Raw genomic sequence first — 21,715 nt, forward strand, 5'->3', positions numbered from 1 at the left:
GACTCAGCAGGACTTTAAAGGCTCAGCTTCCTGTCCATAAATGAACCAACTGTCTCCTAACAACATGACACTAGAATGGAGAAGAAAGATCAATGAAAGCAGCGTATTCATGTCTTTATGTTGAGGATTCATCCAGAAGCAACTTCTTCAGTGCTACCAACAGGTGGAGCCTTCACCTCCCATCACTGCCATGAACTAGAGCAGAGGAAACTTGTCCTCATCTGAAGTTAAAAATAAAAAGTTAAAGACATTAAAATGCTTTCAGCTCAAAGAAAAGAGCGGTAGAAAGGAATGAAAGACAGAATGTGTCTCCTGTCTGCTGACGGGCTTTAAAGTAGATTTACCTTCAATCATCATTTATTAAATCTACATCCGTCAAAGAGCACCGCCCTCCGTCCTCTGCAGCGTCCACTAATCCTGATTACACAGAGACACAGAGAGGACGGGGTCTCCACCCGACACGTCCCGCCCAGAGACGCCTGAACGCAACACTGACTGAGGACCGGAGGGAGATGGAGGAGATGAGGAGGAGACAAGAGACGGGAAGATGAAGGTGGAGGACAGCTGAACTTTGCCACCATGGACAGCAAAGGGAGGAGAGGGACTAACGGGTCCTTTAAACGCTCGTCCATCAAACGCAGCGCGTCCTCTGGATCACAGAAGGTAAGACTGACCTCACCTGAGAGCTTCACCTGAAACGCAGAACTGTCCAAACGCCTCAAAGCTGTCTCAGATAAAAGGACAGGGTCAGTAACATCAGTAGCACCGCTTCATCAATATATTTACAGAGATTCTCTGGTCCACAGGGAACAAGGTTGTAAATATCACAAACATTCTTCTTTGTTGGTTTTTGTGGTTGACGTCATGTGTGTCCTGAGGATTTAAAGTCTGCTGTGTTTGAGTCAAGTATGAACAGCTGAGGAGGGACCTGTAGGGGTTCCTAATATTTTGTCCTCTGAGATCTAACTGAAAGCTTCATGTGGTCACTGAACACATCTGTTCATGTTTCAGGATTCAACATTACATCCTAATATCAGGGCGTCTGCAGATTCATGATTCCAGCTCAGGGCATCTGAATCTGTACAAGCTCTACTGAAACGTCACGTGACCTGTACAGACTCCTCCAGATCACGTGACCTGTACGGACTCCTCCAGATCACGTGACCTGTACGGACTCCTCCAGGTCACGTGACCTGTACGGACTCCTCCAGATCAGGTGACCTGTACGGACTCCTCCAGGTCACGTGACCTGTACAGACTCCTCCAGGTCATGTGACCTGTACGGACTCCTCCAGGTCATGTGACCTGTACGGACTCCTCCAGATCAGGTGACCTGTACAGACTCCTCCAGATCAAGTGACCTGTACAGACTCCTCCAGATCATGTGACCTGCACAGACTCCTCCAGATCACGTGACCTGTTAATTGGCTCCTCCAGATCACGTGACCTGTACAGACTCCTCCAGATCAGGTGACCTGTACAGACTCCTCCAGGTCATGTGACTTGTACAGACTCCTCCAGATCATGTGACCTGTTAATTGGCTTCATGTGCTTCCTTCAGTTCAGTTTCTCCAGTAAACATGTGACCTGAAAACCATGAAACTATAAAACAGCCCCTGATGAAAACGCTCGGACCTAAAACTGATCAAGATAATGAATCAACTGATTGATTCATTGATTCATTAATAATTAAACTGGTACATTTTTAGATGTGGGCAATAAAACAACTTCCTTAGAAGAATTCACTGATGAAGTGATGACAGTAAAATGTTAAACTTCCATCAGCTTCTGGTGATGACTTCAGTCCTTCAACGTGTTTCTGAACATTTCTGATTAACGATGGATCACATGTTCTCCTGACGGAGTTAAATGAGACCAGAACCAGTTTCACCAGTTTCACCAGCTGAACTGAACTCGTCGTGTTCTGATCCACTTCCTGTCTGCGCCGGCGTTCCAGCAGCTCGTTATGCAAACGAGGAGTTCCTGTGAACAGTGATAATCTGATGTAAAACCCTGATAATCCAGATCTGCCCTCACTCACACGTGTCTTTAATTAGTCTCTGTTCATTCAGCTGCTCGTTAAAAAAACACAAACAAACAGTTCATTCACCAGAACGAGAAGAAAGACGCTTTTAAACATCTAGAGTTACTGATGAGATGGATCAGGACAGTCTGAAGGAACAACGTGTTAAAGACTGATCCACTGGTTATTTAGATGCTGATGAGACATCGTGGTCGGGCCCTCAGCAGATAAAGCTCAGGGGCCGTTAGATGGTGAATGAGAAGAAGAGCTGACGACTAAATGAATCAGTGTCCCACAATTTAATCTTTAAATGTAAAAGTTATAATACTGTTAGCTGTCTAGGGGTTATATTATAATGATTTAGTTCCAGCAGCTCCTTCAGTCTGTCTGATGGTAGTAAAGTGACCAGAATGAAGACGTTGACTGATTGACCCTCTAACACCCGAAACTAGCTTTTGGCTGCAGTTTCCAAAATGACCGCCTTCAAGGACTTTCTGTTTTTAGTCAGAAAAAATTTGAATGTTAAAAATATTATTTATGTTGTTACTAAAATAGATATTAATGTTAATGTTAATGATCCAACAGCCTGGTTCTTCGCCTCAGTCGTTACTCTGATGTGTTTCATGATCTATCTGTGTCTATGATGACACGATGACAATTTATTTTAACTTAATTAAACTGATTAGTTAAAAGATTAAAATGACATCTTAAAATATGCAGTAATTTATTCCATATTTGTGGAATCTTTAGATATTTCTGTGATTTTTCTGTTGCAGACGTTCACTTGGCTCTTAACACAATCATAACCTAGAGAATATATATTTAACAACTCAGTCCAACCAAAATGTGATAGAAACAAAAACCGAGAGAAGTTCCACATTTAGTTCTAAACCTATTTGTTCCTTTAAGCTTTTCTATTTAAACTCTTTCTTTCTGATGGACAGCTGCAGATGTTGTTGCAGCTTTCTTCATGTTTTTGGGGCATTTTCTCAAAAGAGCATTTGTTCAACCTGCTGCTGCTGTGAATGAAAATGCTTTTGTGTGGAAGCTGGACGGATCATGAGACCCCCAGAAGGATTAGCTCGGACCAGAGTCATGAGACCGAGTCCAACAAAGAGGCCTGCTGCCTCACATGCTTATCACATGAACTCAGCTCCTTAATGATCTGCTGAGCAGCACCCAGGCTCCTCAGAGAGACGTCTGGTCCTCAGAGAGACGTCTGGTCCTCAGAGAGACGTCCACTTCTCACAGAGACGTCTGGGACTTGAGTCCAGACCGGGTCCAGTTCAGATTGAGATGTTTGGATGTCCAGAGACGAGAGCTGCTGCTGCTGGTGTCCAGACAGATTTCTGATTCTTCTTCATGTGATTGCGTCTGTGGCGAAGCGTCTGAGAGGTTTGTTGGTCATAAAGTTCCTTTATTTGAGATCCAGACTGAGGTCAGGAACCTGGACCAGGGACAAAACTCAAAAAAACAGTTTTTTGTTGTTGTTGTTTTATCGTCATTTTAGGTCTTAAATATCTTAATCTCCTCCGTTTGTACTTTCATGAAGAAAAGCTGGAGGAACAAAGAACGATGAGCACATTTCAACATAAAAGCTTTTAAAGATGTGGACAGATGTGGTTCCAGCTGGATAATCTTTATTGTTCTTATAAATCAAACCACCGCTGGACTCTCTCTTTGACGTCTGCAGCTTTTTAATTCAGCACAACTTTGTTCTCTCAGAGTAAAACCCTTAAAATGCTTGTGTTCATGTCTGCTGATGAATCACTGATCAGGTTTTAACTGATTCACCTCCTCAGAGAGCTGACGGCAGGATGTGATGATGATGATGATGATGATGATGATGATGATGATGGAGCTTCGTTGTTCACGTGAAAAAGACAATAAAACAGAGACGCGTGTCCCTTTCAGATTAATCCTCCATCATCCAGAGTGCAGGAATTTCCCAAAGTGCATGCCGGTCATTAGAGCTGTATGGATTTAAACACTCACAGGAAACAGAGATTTAAATGTTCGCTCCGTGTGTTTGACTGTTCAGCTGCAGGATTAGGACGAACATAAGAGGATCTGGTGCATAAAGAAATGGAAAGCTGCACTCTCCCACTAATTAGCCAGATACATTCAGACATGTTTATGCAGAGCTGCAGCTGTTGTTTGAGGACGAACATGAGCCGACTTCGTTTATTGATTTTAGTAAAATGCTTCATTGTCCCCATGAGGACGCCGGCCGTCATCAGTTCTTCCATCTGAAGCCTCTGAGCTGCTGAGTTCTGTCTTGTTCAATAAATCAGGTTCTCCAGACGTTCTCCATGTTCCTCCTTCTTGTTTCAGGTTCAGAGAGCGTGGATCGAGAGAACCTTCCAGAAGAGAGAATGTGTTCAGATCATTCCCAGCAAAGACGCCAGCAGGTACAAACACGTCTCCACACATTCGTCCCTAAAAGACGCTTCTGGTGTCTTCACAGAAATCAGAGACGTCCTCTTGTGTCATGTGAGTTAGAATGAAAGGACTTTTATCTGCATGAACTGAAGAATAAACTGATTCATGAAGCTGATTATTATGGTCACATGGATGCAGGTCATGTGACTCGCCAGAGGGTCAGGCTTTGTTGCCATGGAGACCCTATCAGCTCCAAGTTTATGTCATGAGAAACATTTTTTTTTTTTTTTTTTATAAAACGGATCGTTTAAAGGCTGTGGAAGTGAAATCCAGGGAAGCTGAATAAGCTGAAGGGATCAGGTTGGTGCCTGGTCTGGTCTAGGTGGGGGTGCCTGGTCTGGTCTAGGTGGCTGCTACATGTCTAAGTAACATCCACACCAATGAATGCCAGGTCCAGAAGTTTCCCAGCAGAACACTGAACTGTCACAAGATGGTTTAATGTTATTTATGTCTTCTGTCATAATGTTGTGGCTGATCGGTGTAAGAAAGTAAATGACATATCTTATCTAATAATGCAAGGAGCGTTTGTCTGTGTGTCACTCTGTTGGTTTGTCTGTCTGTGGCACGCATATCTCGCGAACCGTTGGCCCGATTGATTTGAAACTGGGCAGGTGTCTCGCTACGGGCACGAAGATGTGCATTGCTAAGTTTGACGTTGTTTGGATAAGAAATGTAAAATATATCGGTAAAATAGGTTTTCTCCGCTCTAATATTTCCACTAATCCTCATACACAGCACCTGTAGGCTCCCACTATAGGAATACATACTTCCGACGGGCACTGCACTAGTTAAATATAAAATCAACCAGAAGAGCAGTAAGACCCTGAGTCAGCAGCTCCACCCTCCTGGTTGTGTTTCAGGTGCAGCTGTGGTCAGCTGGTGACGCAGCACTCTCCCATCCCTCCAGGGGCCAAAGAGGAAGGGGCCCCTCTGGTTCAGCTGGAGGTCCAGACCTCAGAGAGATGGAGTCCCCTCAAACACACCCAGACCTCCCCCACCGATGCTTACGGAGTCCTGGAGTTCCAGGGTGGAGGACACGTCAACAAGGCCATGGTAGGAGACCAGTGGGGGGGTGAATCATTTAAAGGGGAGGCTGTTGGGTGATACATGTGGCGCTGACTCCTCCTCCTCCTCCTCCTCCTCCTTCTCCCTGCAGTACATCCGGGTCTCCTACGACTCTAAACCAGACTCCCTGCTCCACCTTATGGTGAAGGACTGGCAGCTGGAGCTCCCCACGCTGCTCATCTCCGTCCATGGGGGTCTTCAGAACTTCGACCTGCCCCCCAAACTGAAGCAGGTCTTCGGTAAAGGACTGATCAAAGCCGCCGTCACCACTGGAGCCTGGATCTTCACAGGGGGAGTCAGTACAGGTACTAAGCTAACCTAGCCTAGCCACCTCTAGAGAATCCAACACATTGAACTGTTGCTAGTGCTGTGGTTGTTTAGTCCAGTAAACATGTCGGTTCCTTTGACTCAGAACCACTGATCCACATAACAAATAAAGCTCCTTTCATCTATTAGAGGATTTCTCAGACCTGGATCCTGAAATCCTTCTGTGGTGTTTCAGGAGTGATCCGTCACGTTGGAGACGCTCTGAAAGACCATTCATCCAAGTCCAGAGGGAAAGTCTGCGCCATAGGCATCGCACCGTGGGGGATTGTAGAGAACAAGGAAGACCTGATCGGAAAAGACGTAAGACAAACCAGACTGAACCAGATTAAAACCAGATTAAACTAGATGAAATTACAGTGAACCAGATGAAAACCAGATTAAACTAGATTAAACTAGATTAAACTACAGTGAACCAGATTAAAACCAGATTAAATTATATTAAAACAGATCAAACCAGAATGAAACAGACAGAACCGGATTGAACCAGAATGAAACTGGATCCAATCAGATTAAACCAGACTGAACCACAATGAATATGTTTAAAACAAATAAAACATTATAAATCAGATTAAATTTGAGTGAACCAGATTGAACCAGATTAAAACCAGATTAAACTACACTGAACCAGACTGAACCAGATTAAACTACAGTGAACCAGACTGAAACGGATTAAAACCAGATTAAACTACACTGAACCAGAATGAACCAGATTAAAACCAGATTGAAACTAGATCCAATCAGATTAAACCAGACTCAACCAGATTAAACTACAGTTAACCAGATCAAACCAGAATAAAACAAATGGAACTGGATTGAACCAGAATGAAACTAGATCCAATCAGATTAAACTGCAATGAATATGTTTAAAACAAACCATTATAAATCAGATTAAACTTGAGTGAACCAGATTGAACCAGATTAAAACAGATTACTCAGCGTTACACAGTAATCATGGAGCTCTGCCTGAGTTTGAAGTAGAAACAAGATGTTAGATTCTGGATATTCTCATCTGTGTTTTGTATATTTTCTGTGTACATGTAGAACATGAACAGTACAGGATGAATACTCCTGATCATCAACGTGTTTTAACTCAACGTCTGAAAGGAACGGAAATCTCTTTCAAAACTAAGAAAAACTGAAATATCTTTGAGTTAACTGATAAAATCAAATAGAATCAAGACATCAGTCGTGATTCTCAGTTTGTTTTTACTTCAGAGACGGTGAGAATCCCTTCAACAGGCTGAGAATATGAATAATTTACTAAGTCAAACGAGGCCTTTAATACATCACCTGCTCTGACTTCTGATTGGTCCAGGTGACCCGGCCCTACCAGACCATGTCCAACCCACTCAGCAAGATGTCGGTTCTGAACAGCAGCCACTCCCACTTCATCCTGGCCGATAACGGGACAAGCGGCAAGTACGGCGCCGAGGTCCGCCTCCGCCGGCAGCTGGAGAAGCACATCGCTCTGCAGAAGATCAACACGCGTGAGTCAACAGCCAATCACTGCTAGCGTTCAGAGGCTCTTCAGTCCATGCCACCGGTCATGTGACCTGTGGGTTTCCCTTTGTCATCCTATGCCTGGAGCTGTCTGTAAGGCAGGGACAGCAAAGGGAGGCTCAGCCGTCACCTCTCACTTCACCCCCCGAGGAAACAGCAGAAAAGCACAAACCACCAGAGAGAATCCATATGACCTGAAACACCCAAAACAACCGCAAGAAAACCAGGACGTCCCAAAACCTCCATAAAACACAAACCACAAAAACCCACTCAGATCTTTTCCTTCAGTAGGAGTTGTATGTGAACTTCCCACATTTCAAACCTTACTTAAATTGACGACATTAGTGAGACTGTTGAATTATTATTATCATTACTGACACATTAAAATACAGATTAAACGTGGTGCCTGATGACTTTATATGCTCTGCAGCTGTCAGATAAAGGTCTGAGAGTTAGACGACGTGGAAAGTAGCATAAACCACAAACTACAGAAACATGAAGACAGTTTTTCAGTTTTCCGTTGCCATGCACGATGATCTCTGACTTTTCATGTGGGATTCAAATATCAGGCAGTGATTCATCAACTGGACAAAAGATCATTAATAACAGCTGCACAGTAAAACTCACTGGAAATGAAGAGTTAATGAATGTTTCTCATCAGATGATCTGGTTAACATGTAACCAGCTGCTTCTGTGTGGTTGTCAGGTCTGGGTCAGGGCGTCCCGGTGGTGTGTCTGATCCTGGAGGGGGGTCCAAACGTCATCTCCATTGTTCTGGAGAGTCTGAAGGAGGAGCCTCCGGTCCCGGTTGTGGTCTGTGACGGCAGCGGTCGAGCTTCTGACATCATTTCCTTTGCTCACAAATACTGTGAGGAGGACGGGTGAGGACAAGTCTCAGATGTCTTACGTCTATCAGAAGATCTGTTTAAGATTGTCTGTAGATGTGTGAGTGCAGCTTTAACCTTAAGACTGTCTGTAGATGTGTAAATGCAGCTTTAACCTTAAGATTGTCTGTAGATGTGTGAGTGCAGCTATAACCATAAGACTGTCTGTAGATGTGTGAGTGCAGCTTTAACCTTAAGACTGTCTGTAGATGTGTGAGTGCAGCTTTAACCTTAAGACTGTCTGTAGATGTGTGAGTGCAGCTTTACCCTTAAGACTGTCTGTAGATGTGTTAGTGCAGCTTTAACCATAAGACCGTCTGTAGGTGTGTTAGTGCAGCTTTAACCATAAGACTGTCTGTAGATGTGTGAGTGCAGCTTTAACCTTAAGACTGTCTGTAGATGTGTAAGTGCAGCTTTAACCTACAGACCGTCTGTTTTATGACATCCGTCTGCAGTGATTCATTGTCTGTGAACGTCTGAGTGAGCTCCAGTCTGTTCTGTACAGGCTGGTGAGTGATAGCGTCAAAGACCAGCTGCTGGTCACCATCCAGAAAACCTTCAACTACAGCCGCAGCCAGGCGCTGCAGATCTTCCTCATGGTGATGGAGTGCATGAAGAAGAGAGCTCTGGTACGAACCAACATAAACAGTTCATCTGTGGATCCTGTAACTGTCATCAACAATAAACCTGCTGTTCATTCATCTCCCGTCCTGTCGTCATTCATCTCTCCCTGATAATCCACCATCAATAACCTGCTTCCATTCTGTGTTAGTGTTCAACAGCTGGAACTAAAATACAAGATAAACTCATCGTTTGTCTGAAATACAGTTAAAATATATATATATTTATAAAATCATACATGTTTCCTTTCACTTCTGACATTTAGCTGTTAATGCTGTATTAATGGTTTATTTCTGATAACTGATCAACATTTTATTTATATCATTGGAGAGTTTCATTATAATTGTTTACAGTGCTGCTTAAAAGTTTTTGCATCCTTAAGAATTTTTTACATTTCTTCATAAAAATGATTAAAAACATCAGCAGATATTCACACAAGTCCTGAAAATAGACAAAGAGAACACAATCAAACACATGGAACAGAAATATGTGTTCAGAAGTTTTTCATCAATGTAATGAGACTCTGCTGCATCTGGACCAGGACGGCTTGTCATCATTGATGGACCAATGAATTCTGAATTCTACCAGTGAACTCTAAACGATTCCTCCAAGCTGCTGTAGACTGATCAGCAGTTACTGAAAACATTTAGCTGATGTTATTGGTACACAAGGAGGTCAAAGCAGATACTGGAAACAACGGTTCACTGACTATGGCACCTCACTGATATGTAATATTGGCTCATTTTCCTGCATAAACTAATACATGTCATGTATCTTGTGTTTAGTTGGGTTCTCTTTGTCTAGTTTCATTTAAACTGAAACCTTTAAGCAGCCCTGTTTATACAATAAGTATTTAAGTGACAGGCGGCTGGTCAGACTAGTCAGAGTGTCCATAGTTTCTCTCTGCGGATCATCTGTTCAGATACGACCCTGATCTCTGTGACAATGACGACGGTTTTACCTTTGACCCAAAACTGAAGCACTTAATGGAGATTGTTCTACGGCCCTCCACAATTTATTTAATCCCACAATCCTCAGCTTCTTCCAGAGAACAGCTGCAGCAGCAGACCGCCCATAAATGTAAAAAATCTGAACATCAATTCACTTAAAATGATCAGATTAAAACACATTCTCCACAGAACTGACCTGAAGTTTGACCCAGGATGAGTCAGAACACATGAAACACATCCATCATGATAAACCTCCATCAGCGAGAAACCACAGAACCTGCCTGACAAACAAGAACTAGAGCCAGTAGAACCACGAGAAGGAGGAAGAACAACTGGACTTTAACTTAAAGTTCAACCAGAAACCTCAAAATGTTCACAATAAATAAAAAGACACTCAACATGCACACACGTCTTTATAATACCACACAACACAACGTTTTAACATTTAGATCAAGGTAAAGAAACAAAGAGGGTCTGGTTGGACTGAATCAGACCTGATCCTGGAGACTCTCAGCTGCTGCTCTTCTGTTTAGTTGTTGTTTGTTGTTTGTGTAGATCACAGTGTTCAGGATGGGCTCAGAGGGACAGCAGGACATTGAGATGTCCATCCTCACGGCCTTGCTCAAAGGTAACAGGCAGCACGGACGCTACCAACCAGCTGCTGTTGTTGTTGTTCATGTTGTTGTATGTGTATTTGTTGCTATATTGTGTTGTTGTTTTCTGTTGTTGTTGTATGTGTTGTATATGTATTACAGTGCGTTTTTTATGTTGTTGTTAAAGTTCATTTAGCTGTTGTTGTGTATGTCATTGTTTGTTTATGTTTGTGTTTATATTGTTGTTGTTTATGTCGTTGTTCTCAGGAACAAACGCGTCGGCCTCTGATCAGCTGAGTTTGGCTCTGGCCTGGAACAGAGTAGACATCGCTCGCAGTCAGATCTTTGTGTATGGACACCACTGGCCTGTGAGTTCACAACCAACCAACCAACCAACCAACCAACCAACTGACCGACCAATCAATCAATCAATCAATCAACCAATCAATCAATCAACAGATCATTAAACTCTTTCTGTCTCTTTGTGTTTCCTCGTTCAGCCTGTGACCTCCTTATCCACTGATCGTCCTAAAAGCCCAGCGACCCAGAGACCAGCAGGAGGGGGAGGGGGAGGGGGAGGGGGAGGAGGTAAAGGCAAAGCCCGGGGCAAGAAGGGAAAAGGAGGAAAAACCAAACCTGAACCTCCTGAAGAGACTGACCCCCGAAAACTGGAGCTGCTGAGCTGGGTAATGATTTTAAGACAATGAGGACACAGAGGGGTCCACTGGAACCAATAAGGAGGAGGAGGATGATGATGATGATGATGATGATGATGGTGTCTTGGTGTCCACAGGTCAACTCTCTAGAACAGGCCATGATGGACGCTCTGGTGTTGGACAGGGTGGACTTTGTGAAGCTGCTGATTGAGAACGGTGTGAACATCCATCACTTCCTGACCATCCCCCGCCTGGAGGAGCTCTACAACACGGTGAGGACGCACTGTAAAAAACTCTAAACTTCATTACACTGCATAAAGTCACCACTGAATTACACTGTAAAAAACTCAACGATTCATTACACTGTAAAAACTGAACGCTGCATCACTTTGTAAAAAACTCACAGGTAAATTACACTGTAAAAAACTGGAGGGGGTGGAGCTTCTGATATATCCAGCGGCCAGCCACCAGGGGGAGCTCCACAGGCTTTGGACCATGTCTCCCCTCACTGACATGTTGATCCTCCTTGTTTCTACAGAAACTGGGACCGGCCAACACTCTGCACTTTGTGGTCCGAGATGTCAAGAAGGTGAGTAGGACGTCCCGACGGTCAGGACGTCAGGATGTCCACGTGATGATGACCAAACTGCAGACGGGCAGAAATGTTCTTTTTGGAGAGCAACAGTTGGATCTTTGGTCACTTTGACCTTTTCTATGTTTTAGATCTGTATGATGACACTTGTTAGAAATCATCAGGTGCTCAATCTGTTTATTTCTCCTCAGTAGATATGTCATCCACCGATGTGTTTTTCAGGGGAACCTTCCTCCAGATTACCAGATCACTCTGATCGATATCGGGCTGGTGCTGGAGCTCCTGATGGGCGGAGCGTATCGCTGCAACTACACCAGGAAGAGCTTCAGGACGCTGTACAACAACCTGTATGGCCTGAAAAGAGTGAGTAGTAGCTCAGCATCAACATCTAAGTTCCTGAGATTTGAGAGAAAAACTAAAAGTGACGTCCACCATGTGACCAGTATCTCTTCACCACCTGTAAATGACGATGCACGATGTCTGTCAGTACCTTCTGATGATCCTGTCGTCTTGTGTCTTACAGCCCAAAGCTCTGAAGCTTCTCGGCATGGAGGTACGTATGTGTGGATCTGAGATGAATCTGTTCTGAGGAGACGACTCTCTGACCGGTTCTGGTTCTGGTCTGGTTCCTGCAGGACGACGAGCCCCGACCGAAGGGGAAGGGAAAGAAAAACAAGAAGAAAGAGGAGGAGGTGGACATTGACGTGGATGACCCGGAGGTCTGCAGGTTCCAGTACCCCTTCCATGAGCTGATGGTGTGGGCGGTGCTGATGAAGCGCCAGAAGATGGCGCTGTTCCTGTGGCAGCGGGGGGAGGAGGCCATGGCCAAGGCTCTGGTGGCCTGCAAACTTTACAAGGCCATGGCCCACGAGTCGTCCCAGAGCGAGCTGGTGGACGACATCTACCAGGACCTGGAGGACAACTCCAAGTGAGTCCAGGAACTCCTGCACACATAAAACTTTATTTAAATCAGAGTGAAGTACAGCAAAATGTTTTGGTCCAGTTTAATAAAGAAGTGATTCACAGTAACAGAAATCTGAGCGACACTGAACTCTTCTGGATGAGAATGAGCGTTACAGTTAGATGTACTACGGTTCCAGTGAATTAGGACAGGACTGAATATTAAAGCTCATGGGTTCAGGCCTCAGGCTGAGGTTGAGTCCAGATCCTCTTCCTCATCTTCATCTCTTCTGTGTCTGTTCTGGACACCCAGGGAGTTTGGTCAGCTGGCCTACGAGCTGCTGGATCAGTCGTACAAACACGACGAGCAAGTGGCCATGAAGCTCCTGACCTACGAGCTGAAGAACTGGAGTAACTCCACCTGCCTGAAGCTGGCTGTCGCTGCCAAGCACAGAGACTTCATCGCCCACACCTGCAGCCAGATGCTGCTGACCGACATGTGGATGGGATGTTTGAGGATGGGCAAGAGCAACAGCCTCAAGGTACCGTCAGCATTCATTCATTCATTCATCAACGTGTGAAATGAACTGAATATAAATCTATGAGCTGCTTCTAGAAATGACTCAAAACATCAGATCTGCTGTGACCTCCTTGTAACTAAATGTTTCTGGTAACAGCTGATCAGTGGTCTACAGCAGCTTGGAGGAATTTTAGCCCATTCCTCAGAACAGAACCACTTCAGTTCTGAGATGTTTTCGTGTCGTCCTGTCTCCAGGTGATTCTTGGGATCATCTTGCCTCCTGCCATCCTGCTGCTGGAGTTTCGTCTTGGGGATGAAGCGTCACATCATTCGTCCAAAGACAGCGACGGAAAAACTAAAGACGACGACAAATCAAACAAAGTAAAATAAAACGAGAGCAGCGTGAGAGTCGTTACGGCTATTTTCAGACTAAAACAACTGAGAGTTTGTTTCAGGATGCCGTGTCTAACGTCGACGCTACGTCAAAGAAAGAAGACGAAGAAGAAAACCCGAAGCACCACAGGAGAATTCCCATCGGGAGGAAGATCTACGAGTTCTACAACACACCCTTCACCAAGTTCTGGTTCAACACGGTAAGTTTCATTTTTAAATAAGACAAATCAAGATGATAATAAATAAAACTTCTTTACATGAGAGCACAGCAACAGATTTCTACATTTCCTAATAATTCTCAAAGTCTCTTCTGGATCCTTTGTCGACCGTTTAGTTTCAGTCTCAGTTTATCTCTCGTCAGGTTTTATTCTTCTCCTCCTGTTTGAATAAAGTTTGGCTGATGAATGAACTTATGCTCAGATCTTATTTTATAAATGAATTAAAGTGACGGTGAACTGTGTCTGTGTCAGATCTCATACCTGGTCTACCTGATGCTGTACAACTACATCATCCTGGTGAAGATGGAGAGGTGGCCGTCTCTGCAGGAGTGGATCGTCATCTCGTACATCATCACGCTGGGACTGGAGAAAGTCCGACAGGTAAACTCCCCCATCATGCCTAGTGTCTACTGTACAAGCCTGTGGGGGCAGTGCTATGATCTAGGGTTGCTGCAGTTGCTCAGGTCTAGGTTCAGCAGCATTATGTGTCCAAAGAATGAGGTCAGCTGACTACCTGTTGTGTAGTTTCTCTTGTCCTAACTTTTTCCACTGCTGTAACACCCTGGTGTCCCCACAGGTATAATTAAGTCCTGTCTTATCTGATCTCTGTGGTCAGATCCTGATGTCGGAGCCGGGGAAGCTGAAGCAGAAGATCAACGTATGGTTGGAGGACTACTGGAACATCACGGACCTGGCGGCCATCTCCGTCTTCCTGCTTGGTCTCCTGCTGCGGCTGCAGAACGAGCCCTACATGGGATACGGCCGCGTCATCTACTGCGTCGACATCATCTTCTGGTACATCCGGGTCCTCGACATCTTTGGAGTCAACAAATACCTGGGCCCCTACGTCATGATGATCGGGAAGATGGTACCATTCAGTGTCCACGGTTCTGTCCTCTCACAGCCAATAGACGCGTCGTCTCTGAGTCCGTCTCTCTGTCCCCTCTGTCTCCAGATGATTGACATGCTCTACTTTGTGGTCATCATGCTGGTGGTGTTGATGAGCTTCGGTGTAGCGCGCCAGGCCATCCTCCACCCCGACGAGGAGCCAACATGGCGGCTGGCTCGCAACATCTTCTACATGCCCTACTGGATGATCTACGGGGAGGTGTTCGCCGACTCCATAGACCGTAAGACTAGAGTCCATAGTAAGACACCTGTTGGTCCTCACCCTGTCCTCACCTGTCCTCACCTGTCCTCACCTTGTCCTCACCTGGTGTCACCCTGTCCTCTGTCCTCACCTGTCCTCTGTCCTCACTCTCCATAGACCTCACCATGAACATAAGACCTTCTTACCTTCCTAGACCATAAGACTAGAGTCCAGACACCTGTTGGTCCACCCTGTCCTCACCTGTCCTCACCCTGTCCTCACCTTGTCCTCACCCTCCATGGACCATAAGACTAGAGTCCATAGTAAGACACCTGTTGGTCCACCCTGTCCTCACCTGTCCTAACCTGTCCTCACCTGTCCTCACCCTGTCCTCACCTTGTCCTCACCCTCCATAGACCGTAAGACTAGAGTCCATAGTAAGACACCTGTTCGTCCTCACCCTGTCCTCACCTGTCCTAACCTGTCCTCACCCTGTCCTCACTTTGTCCTCACCCTCCATGGACCATAAGACTAGAGTCCATAGTAAGACACCTGTTGGTCCACCCTGTCCTCACCTGTCCTCACCCTGTCCTCACCTTGTCCTCACCCTCCATGGACCATAAGACTAGAGTCCATAGTAAGACACCTGTTGGTCCTCACCCTGTCCTCACCTGTCCTCACCTTGTCCTCACCTGGTCTCACCCTGTCCTCTGTCCTCACCTGTCCTCTGTCCTCACTCTCCATAGACCTCACCATGAACATAAGACCTTCTTACCTTCTTACCTCTGAGACCAGAGTCCATAGTAAAGCTCCTCACCCTGTCCTCACCCTGTCCTCACATTCTCAGGACATTAAATATTTATGTTTTGTCAAAGGTCTCAGAGGACACATGTGTCCTGTTGTTAAGTTTCAGGTCCAAATGATCTCTGGCTCTGATGTTTGGTCTTTTACTTCCTGTCCACTACGTCCCATACGTCATTCTTTTCTCTTTTTCGTCCTCTTTCCTAAAAGTCATTTTGTCCTTGAGTTGCTCCAACATTAGTTCTTCTTCTGTGGTGGATGCTGATGGGTTAATTACTTCCTGTCTCTCTGTCTCTGAACTCTTCTTCTTCCTCTGCTGATGGACAGTTTATGCGATGGAGATCAACCGTGAGTCAACACAACGTTTCTTTATATTTAATTATTTAATATGAGCCGTCTTTAAGGTCGATCAGGAGAACCACGTTGTTGAAACAGGATTTTCACAATAAGAGCATGTTTAGATTTTTCTGATTTGGATTCTCAGCTCCGTGCGGAGACAACATGTACGATGAAGACGGAAAGAAACTTCCTCCCTGTATCCCTGGAGCCTGGCTCACGCCGGCCATCATGGCCTGTTACCTGCTGGTGGCCAACATCCTGCTGGTCAACCTGCTCATCGCCGTCTTCAAGTCAGTTCACTGAGATCACATCAACACAAACTCCACCTCAACCAGCAACACAACAGCTGATTCACCCTCTAACACCCTCACCTCAGATCAGCACTAAAACCTAAAAACAATCTGCCCCCAGGTGGATTCATCCAGACTCTCACTAGCTTTTGGCAGCCGTTTCCAAAATGGCCTTTCTCTTTTTTGTTCCTGGAAATCTTTATTAATATTGAAAGAATTTAATTAATGTTGTCACAGATATTTCAGTGTGAATATTAACTTTTATTATTATATACGTAAAGTTATGACACAGTGAAGTCAGATACAGCGGCTAAATCTGCTCCTTTACCTCAGTCGTTACTGTAATCTGCATTTTATGATACAATCTGGATTATGTCTGACAGTTTTTCTTATTTAACTGATAATTTAAAAGATCTTATATGGATTTATTCGAAATTATTGTCATTTCTAGATGTTTACTTGTGATTTATTAATTTGGTAATTATTGTCTTTTTTGTCAATTTTCACACTAACACAATTAAACAATGAAATTATTATAACCTATAGAATATATATTTACCAACTCAGACGTAAAGGTTTTTTAGTCTTTTTCTGACCAATGACAGAAACAATTTGTTTTTTTCTAATAAAAGGCAAAAGAAAAATAATCAACCAACAGAAATATTTGGGAAAAAAGTGTAAAAAAGTGAAAAAAGGTTTTTAATATCTTTATTTATTTTTTATTTGTTTAAACGTCGTTTTTAGTTCAGCTTTAAATGTCTCAGCTCTAGTTTTAGAAAATAATTAATTTAAAGACATTAGATTTATTTTATAGAAAATAATCTGCAGATGAACTGATTATGAACCTGCAGCTCTAAACATTCCTCCTCCTCCTCCTCCTCCTCCTCCTCCTCCTCCTCCTCCTGCTCCTCCTCCTCCACCTTCTCCTCCTCCTCCTCCTCCTCTTCCTCCTCCTCCACCTCCTCCTCCATCTTCTCCTCCTCCTCCTCTTCCTCCTCCTCCTCCTCCTCCTCCTCTTCCTCTTCCTCCTCTTCCTCTTCCTCTTCCTCCTCCTCCTCCTCCTCCTCCTCCACAGTAACACCTTCTTCGAGGTGAAGTCCATCTCCAACCAGGTGTGGAAGTTCCAGCGCTATCAGCTGATCATGACCTTCCACGACCGTCCAATCCTGCCTCCCCCGCTCATCGTCTTCCCCCACATCTTCATCGTCCTGAAGAGGTTGTGCTGCCGCTGCAGACGGAAGGACGGAGACAGAGACGACCGAGAGAGACGCCTCCGTAAGAGACACACCTCCCTGAGATCCCCTGGAGTCGGTTGAGTCTTTGTTAAACTCTGGTGTTTCCTCAGAGCTGGTTCTGAATCCAGACGAGCTGAAGAGTCTGCACGAGTTTGAGGAGCAGTGTGTGGACGAATACTTCAGAGAGAAGAACGACGAGAAGCAGTCGTCCAACAACGAACGAATCCGGGTCACGTCTGAGAGGTGAGGGGGAAACACGTCATCGTTCACAGAAAAGAATCTCTGTCCTGATAACGAGGACATTCAGAACGCGCTCTGGTTCTGGTTCTGGTTCTGGTCCTGGTTCTGGTTCTGGTTGACCTGCTTCAGACAGGTGGTTCTATGTTTCTGAGCTCAACCAGGAATGAATCTTTTTTGTTTTTAAATCTGTTTAACATTGATGAGATCTCATTTTGTGAAACACATTCTCAGAGTTACACTTAAAATATCAACTAATGGTTGTAGTTCCTCCACCTTTCTGAACTTTAGAAACATCTTCCCTGGTACTGCAGTTTGAATTTGTCTTGATAAAAATATAAAACAACAAAAGCAGTGTCAGGGTCCAAAAATATATCGATCAAAAGCTCTGTGTTACTGATGTATTAGTGGGAGGCAGGGGTTGTACAGACTAGTGGACTAGTCACTGATCATGTGACAATAACAACATGGACGCCTCCTAGAAGACAGGTGAGGAGCCCAGAGGGTCACTGGTTCATCAAGTGTGTGGAAATACTTCACTAAAGATGAAGCCCATACTACCGTGACATGTCAGTCCTGAAATACAACTAAAGTAAAAAAGACATGCTAATGCTAACGCTAGCAGAGGAACGGTCCAAACCCTCTGGACAGCAGTCAGGTAACAACTTGACCAAACGTCCTGTGGTAACAGAGAGAAGGAGGCTGCACATCAACTATCTGATAAAGTGATTAGACCTTTAGCTGCTACACTATCCCATCTAACAACACGCTGTGGAGGACTATTAAATGCTACTGATGGTGCTGAGGTGCTGCCTGTTTTTATACAGGCTATACATATCTGCAGCTCACAGTATGTAGCACATGAGCTGTCTGTTCTCAGCAGATGATTCAGGTCAACAATAGAGATTTATTACTTTCTACTGTGACGTCATCAGAGACTAGTCGGTGTCCACTTTGACACATCTGAACTCATGTAACCCCTGATAGGAGGCAGTAACATAACTGAACTAACAACTAAAAGAGACTTGAGACAGCGTCCTCCACCGGTCCGTCCAAAAAGCTAAAGAAAGACACTAGACTTTTCTGGACTGATCCTTTAAGCTCTAACTTACTGAAGCCTTGGTGAAGGCCTTGAGTCGCTGCTCCGTGGTGATGAAGTGTTGTGTGTTCAGGGTGGAGAACATGTTCATGCGTCTGGAGGAGGTAAACGAGAGGGAGCACTCGATGAAGGCGTCCCTGCAGACGGTGGACCTCCGCCTGGCTCAGCTGGAGGAGTTCTCCGGCCGGATGATGAACGCCCTGGAGAAGCTGGCGGGCGTCGACCGCTCGGAGCTCGTCTGCTCGCGCTCCAGAGGGTCGTCGGTGTGCGAGCCGACCTCTCTGCTCAGACACAGCAGCATCAACAGCGCCGACGGCTACAGTCTGTACCGCTACCAGCTGGAGCACGACGACAGGACGTCCGTGTCCGGAGACCTGGAGGGGAGCGACAAAAGGGTCCAGCTGAGTCCAGAGAGACGAGGACGGGAGGCAGGGGAAGGAGACGCAGCGGGTAGGTGTGACCTGACGAAACTGAGGAGGAGTCATTTCATTTTCAAATCAAAGAAGTGAAGAAGAAGTTAAACCATGTTCACACTAAGGCCGGGTACCACTACTGATTCAGAATCAGTTCATTTAGACCTGACCTCCACAGTCAAACTGCATCCTTCAAAACATACAACCATCAAAACATCAACAAAGGTCTGAAAGTAGACAAAGAGAACTAAATGTTAAACACATGAAACAGAAATGAGCCAATATTACATATCAGAGAGGTGCAGCAGTAAGTGAACCCCTGTTATCAATGTAAAGGTGTCAGTCAAAGGTCAGAGGTCAACAACTTCATGTAACTAGTATCAGACTGATGCTCCTTCCCCCTCATCTGTAGCCTCAGGGCTAGTAAGTAGCAGCTAGCTAGTTCTGGAAGCTAACGCTAACTGGGATCAGTAGGCTAATGCCTCTTATCCAGTCACAGGACAGGGTCGCACACTTTAAACGTCCCGTAGTCAATACCGTTCTCGTCTCGTTAACATTTCCTCACAGTTTGAACAAACGATCGTTAGCGACATGAACTCTGGTTAAATGTTTAAACGTCTGTTTCCAGCTGACGTGAAGGAGTTTGGAGCCACTCTGGAGGTCGGAGGCCTGAAGGACAGAACTCAGTCTCTGTCCAACGTCGACATCCTCATCTCCCCCTGTGACCCTGACCTCACCCGCCCCGCCTCACCTCAGGCCGACCGGACGGGAGCTGACGACCCGGCGGAGAAGAGCCGGCTGAAGGCGGCCATGTCCCTCCCCCTGGAGAGGTCAAAGGTCACGCCTTATTTATCCTCTCCGACCCTGGACACGTCCCCCTCCTCCCCCGACCTCACCCGGCAGCACCGGGACGAGGGGGACGCTGCGCCCACGGCGATGCCGGAGGGGAGCGGAGGTGAGGAGTCCAAACAGGAAGGGGAGGAGTCGAGGGAAGGGGAGGGAGGTAACCACGGCAACCGTGAGGGGGAGGAGCTGATGGTGGCGGAGGACCGGATGTACCCGACGCTGCGCTCCAAGAGTCTCAACGTCAACCCGAGGAAGACGAGGACGAAGAGGAAGGAGGACGGGGAGAAGCTTCGCTCAGCCGGCAGCGTCAGGACCAGGACCCCTGACCCCTGACCCCTGACCTCTGACCCCTGACCTCTGACCTACAGGGATGAACATGGCAGCTGTAAAGATTAATAACAATAATAACTAGATGTGAGATTTGATTCAGTCAGTGAAAGTTTCCAGAAATGAATCAGTGATGAACAGTAGATTTATTTATTTATTTATTTATTTATTTATTTATTGTTCTTTTCTTGTCTTTTATTGGACGTTTGTTTCTCACACAGAATAATTAAATAAATATTCCTGATGTTCGTTGGCTCAGAGTAAAAATGATTTAGTCGTTAATTCCAGTAAATGAATGTGTCGTAGGTTCTAGAGGCGGTTCAGTGTTTTTAAAGATGAGATTTTAAAGATTTAAAGTCAATAAAAGGGAACGAGCTCTACCTCTGTGAAAGAATAAAAACCTGCATCTGTTCCTCTCTGTTTCTAAACCGTGTTCATGTGATCAGAAATAATCAGATCTAAAGCCGTGTTTAATGATTTAATGATTGTTTATGATCGGATGGCGCTCTGCTGACAGGACGTCAACATGTCTCAGGTCATGTCTCACAGGACGTCCCGCAGCTTCTGTCAACGTAAAGACGAGTCAAACTCATTCTGATGTCGTTTCACATTTTATTCACAAAGAGAAGAAGAAAACTTCACGTCACACATGAAACCATCCAACCCATCATCAGATCATTTCTCCCTGTAAACAGTTTGTTTTCTGACCCGAGCAAGTTTGAAAGAAAAATCTGAGCGATGCGACCGAACCTGAGGGATCAGCGGAGGAAACGGATAAATGTTCAGACACGGAAGCAGAAGAACGGGAGTGATTCCAGTTACCGGATTATTAATTAACACCAGTCTCTGTTCAGATCCAGTAAATCTGGTTTAATCTGAGGAGGAGGAGGAAGAGGAGGAAGAGGAGGAGGAGGAAGAGGAGGAGGAGGAGGAGGAACACCCGTGATTCTAAACTTGATTTATTCATGGTTCATCTTATATCTGAACATCAGACTGGAGACTCTGAACGGTCTGGGGTCAGTTTTAATTTTCATGTTGGAGAAACTTTTGTTTTTTAAGTGAAATCAAACATTAAAGGTTGAACGACGCTGCAGCTGATTTATTTTATATAACTGAAGATATATTCATATTTTTTCTGCAGTGAACGTCAAACATACGGCTCGTGGGCCAGAGCGGGGTCCACTCTGCAAGGTACAAAAACGACATAGAAGACATCGATAACTCCGTCTGCTTCTCTGGACAGGGTCTGGGACACGTGAGGACAGGGTCTACTGTACAGACCGACCCTCCCCCTCATGGCAGCCAATCACAGGCCGTCCCGTTGTCATGTGACCCTTCTTTTTACCAAACAGAC

At 45.2% G+C, this 21,715-nt stretch overlaps 1 protein-coding gene across 1 annotated transcript; it reads left to right on the forward strand.

Annotated features, from left to right (window-relative positions):
- Positions 1-552: 552 nt before the first annotated feature.
- Positions 553-20,367, forward strand: trpm1a (transient receptor potential cation channel, subfamily M, member 1a; the record flags this gene model as incomplete). Its single annotated transcript, XM_084541063.1, has 28 exons — positions 553-663; positions 4,358-4,434; positions 5,326-5,518; positions 5,622-5,835; positions 6,033-6,157; positions 7,173-7,344; positions 8,064-8,238; positions 8,747-8,870; positions 10,368-10,440; positions 10,673-10,773; positions 10,906-11,091; positions 11,199-11,333; positions 11,600-11,650; positions 11,876-12,016; positions 12,177-12,206; positions 12,289-12,581; positions 12,867-13,095; positions 13,329-13,454; positions 13,529-13,666; positions 13,937-14,065; positions 14,301-14,552; positions 14,640-14,814; positions 15,903-15,923; positions 16,060-16,204; positions 17,280-17,479; positions 17,550-17,682; positions 18,849-19,225; positions 19,817-20,367. The coding sequence occupies exons 1-28, from the start codon at positions 580-582 to the stop codon at positions 20,365-20,367; spliced, it is 4,650 nt and encodes a 1,549-aa protein (XP_084397189.1). The 5' UTR covers positions 553-579.
- Positions 20,368-21,715: the final 1,348 nt, after the last annotated feature.

This window comes from Chelon labrosus, assembly GCF_963514085.1.
Source record: "Chelon labrosus genome assembly, chromosome: 3".
Classification (NCBI taxonomy): domain Eukaryota; kingdom Metazoa; phylum Chordata; class Actinopteri; order Mugiliformes; family Mugilidae; genus Chelon; species Chelon labrosus.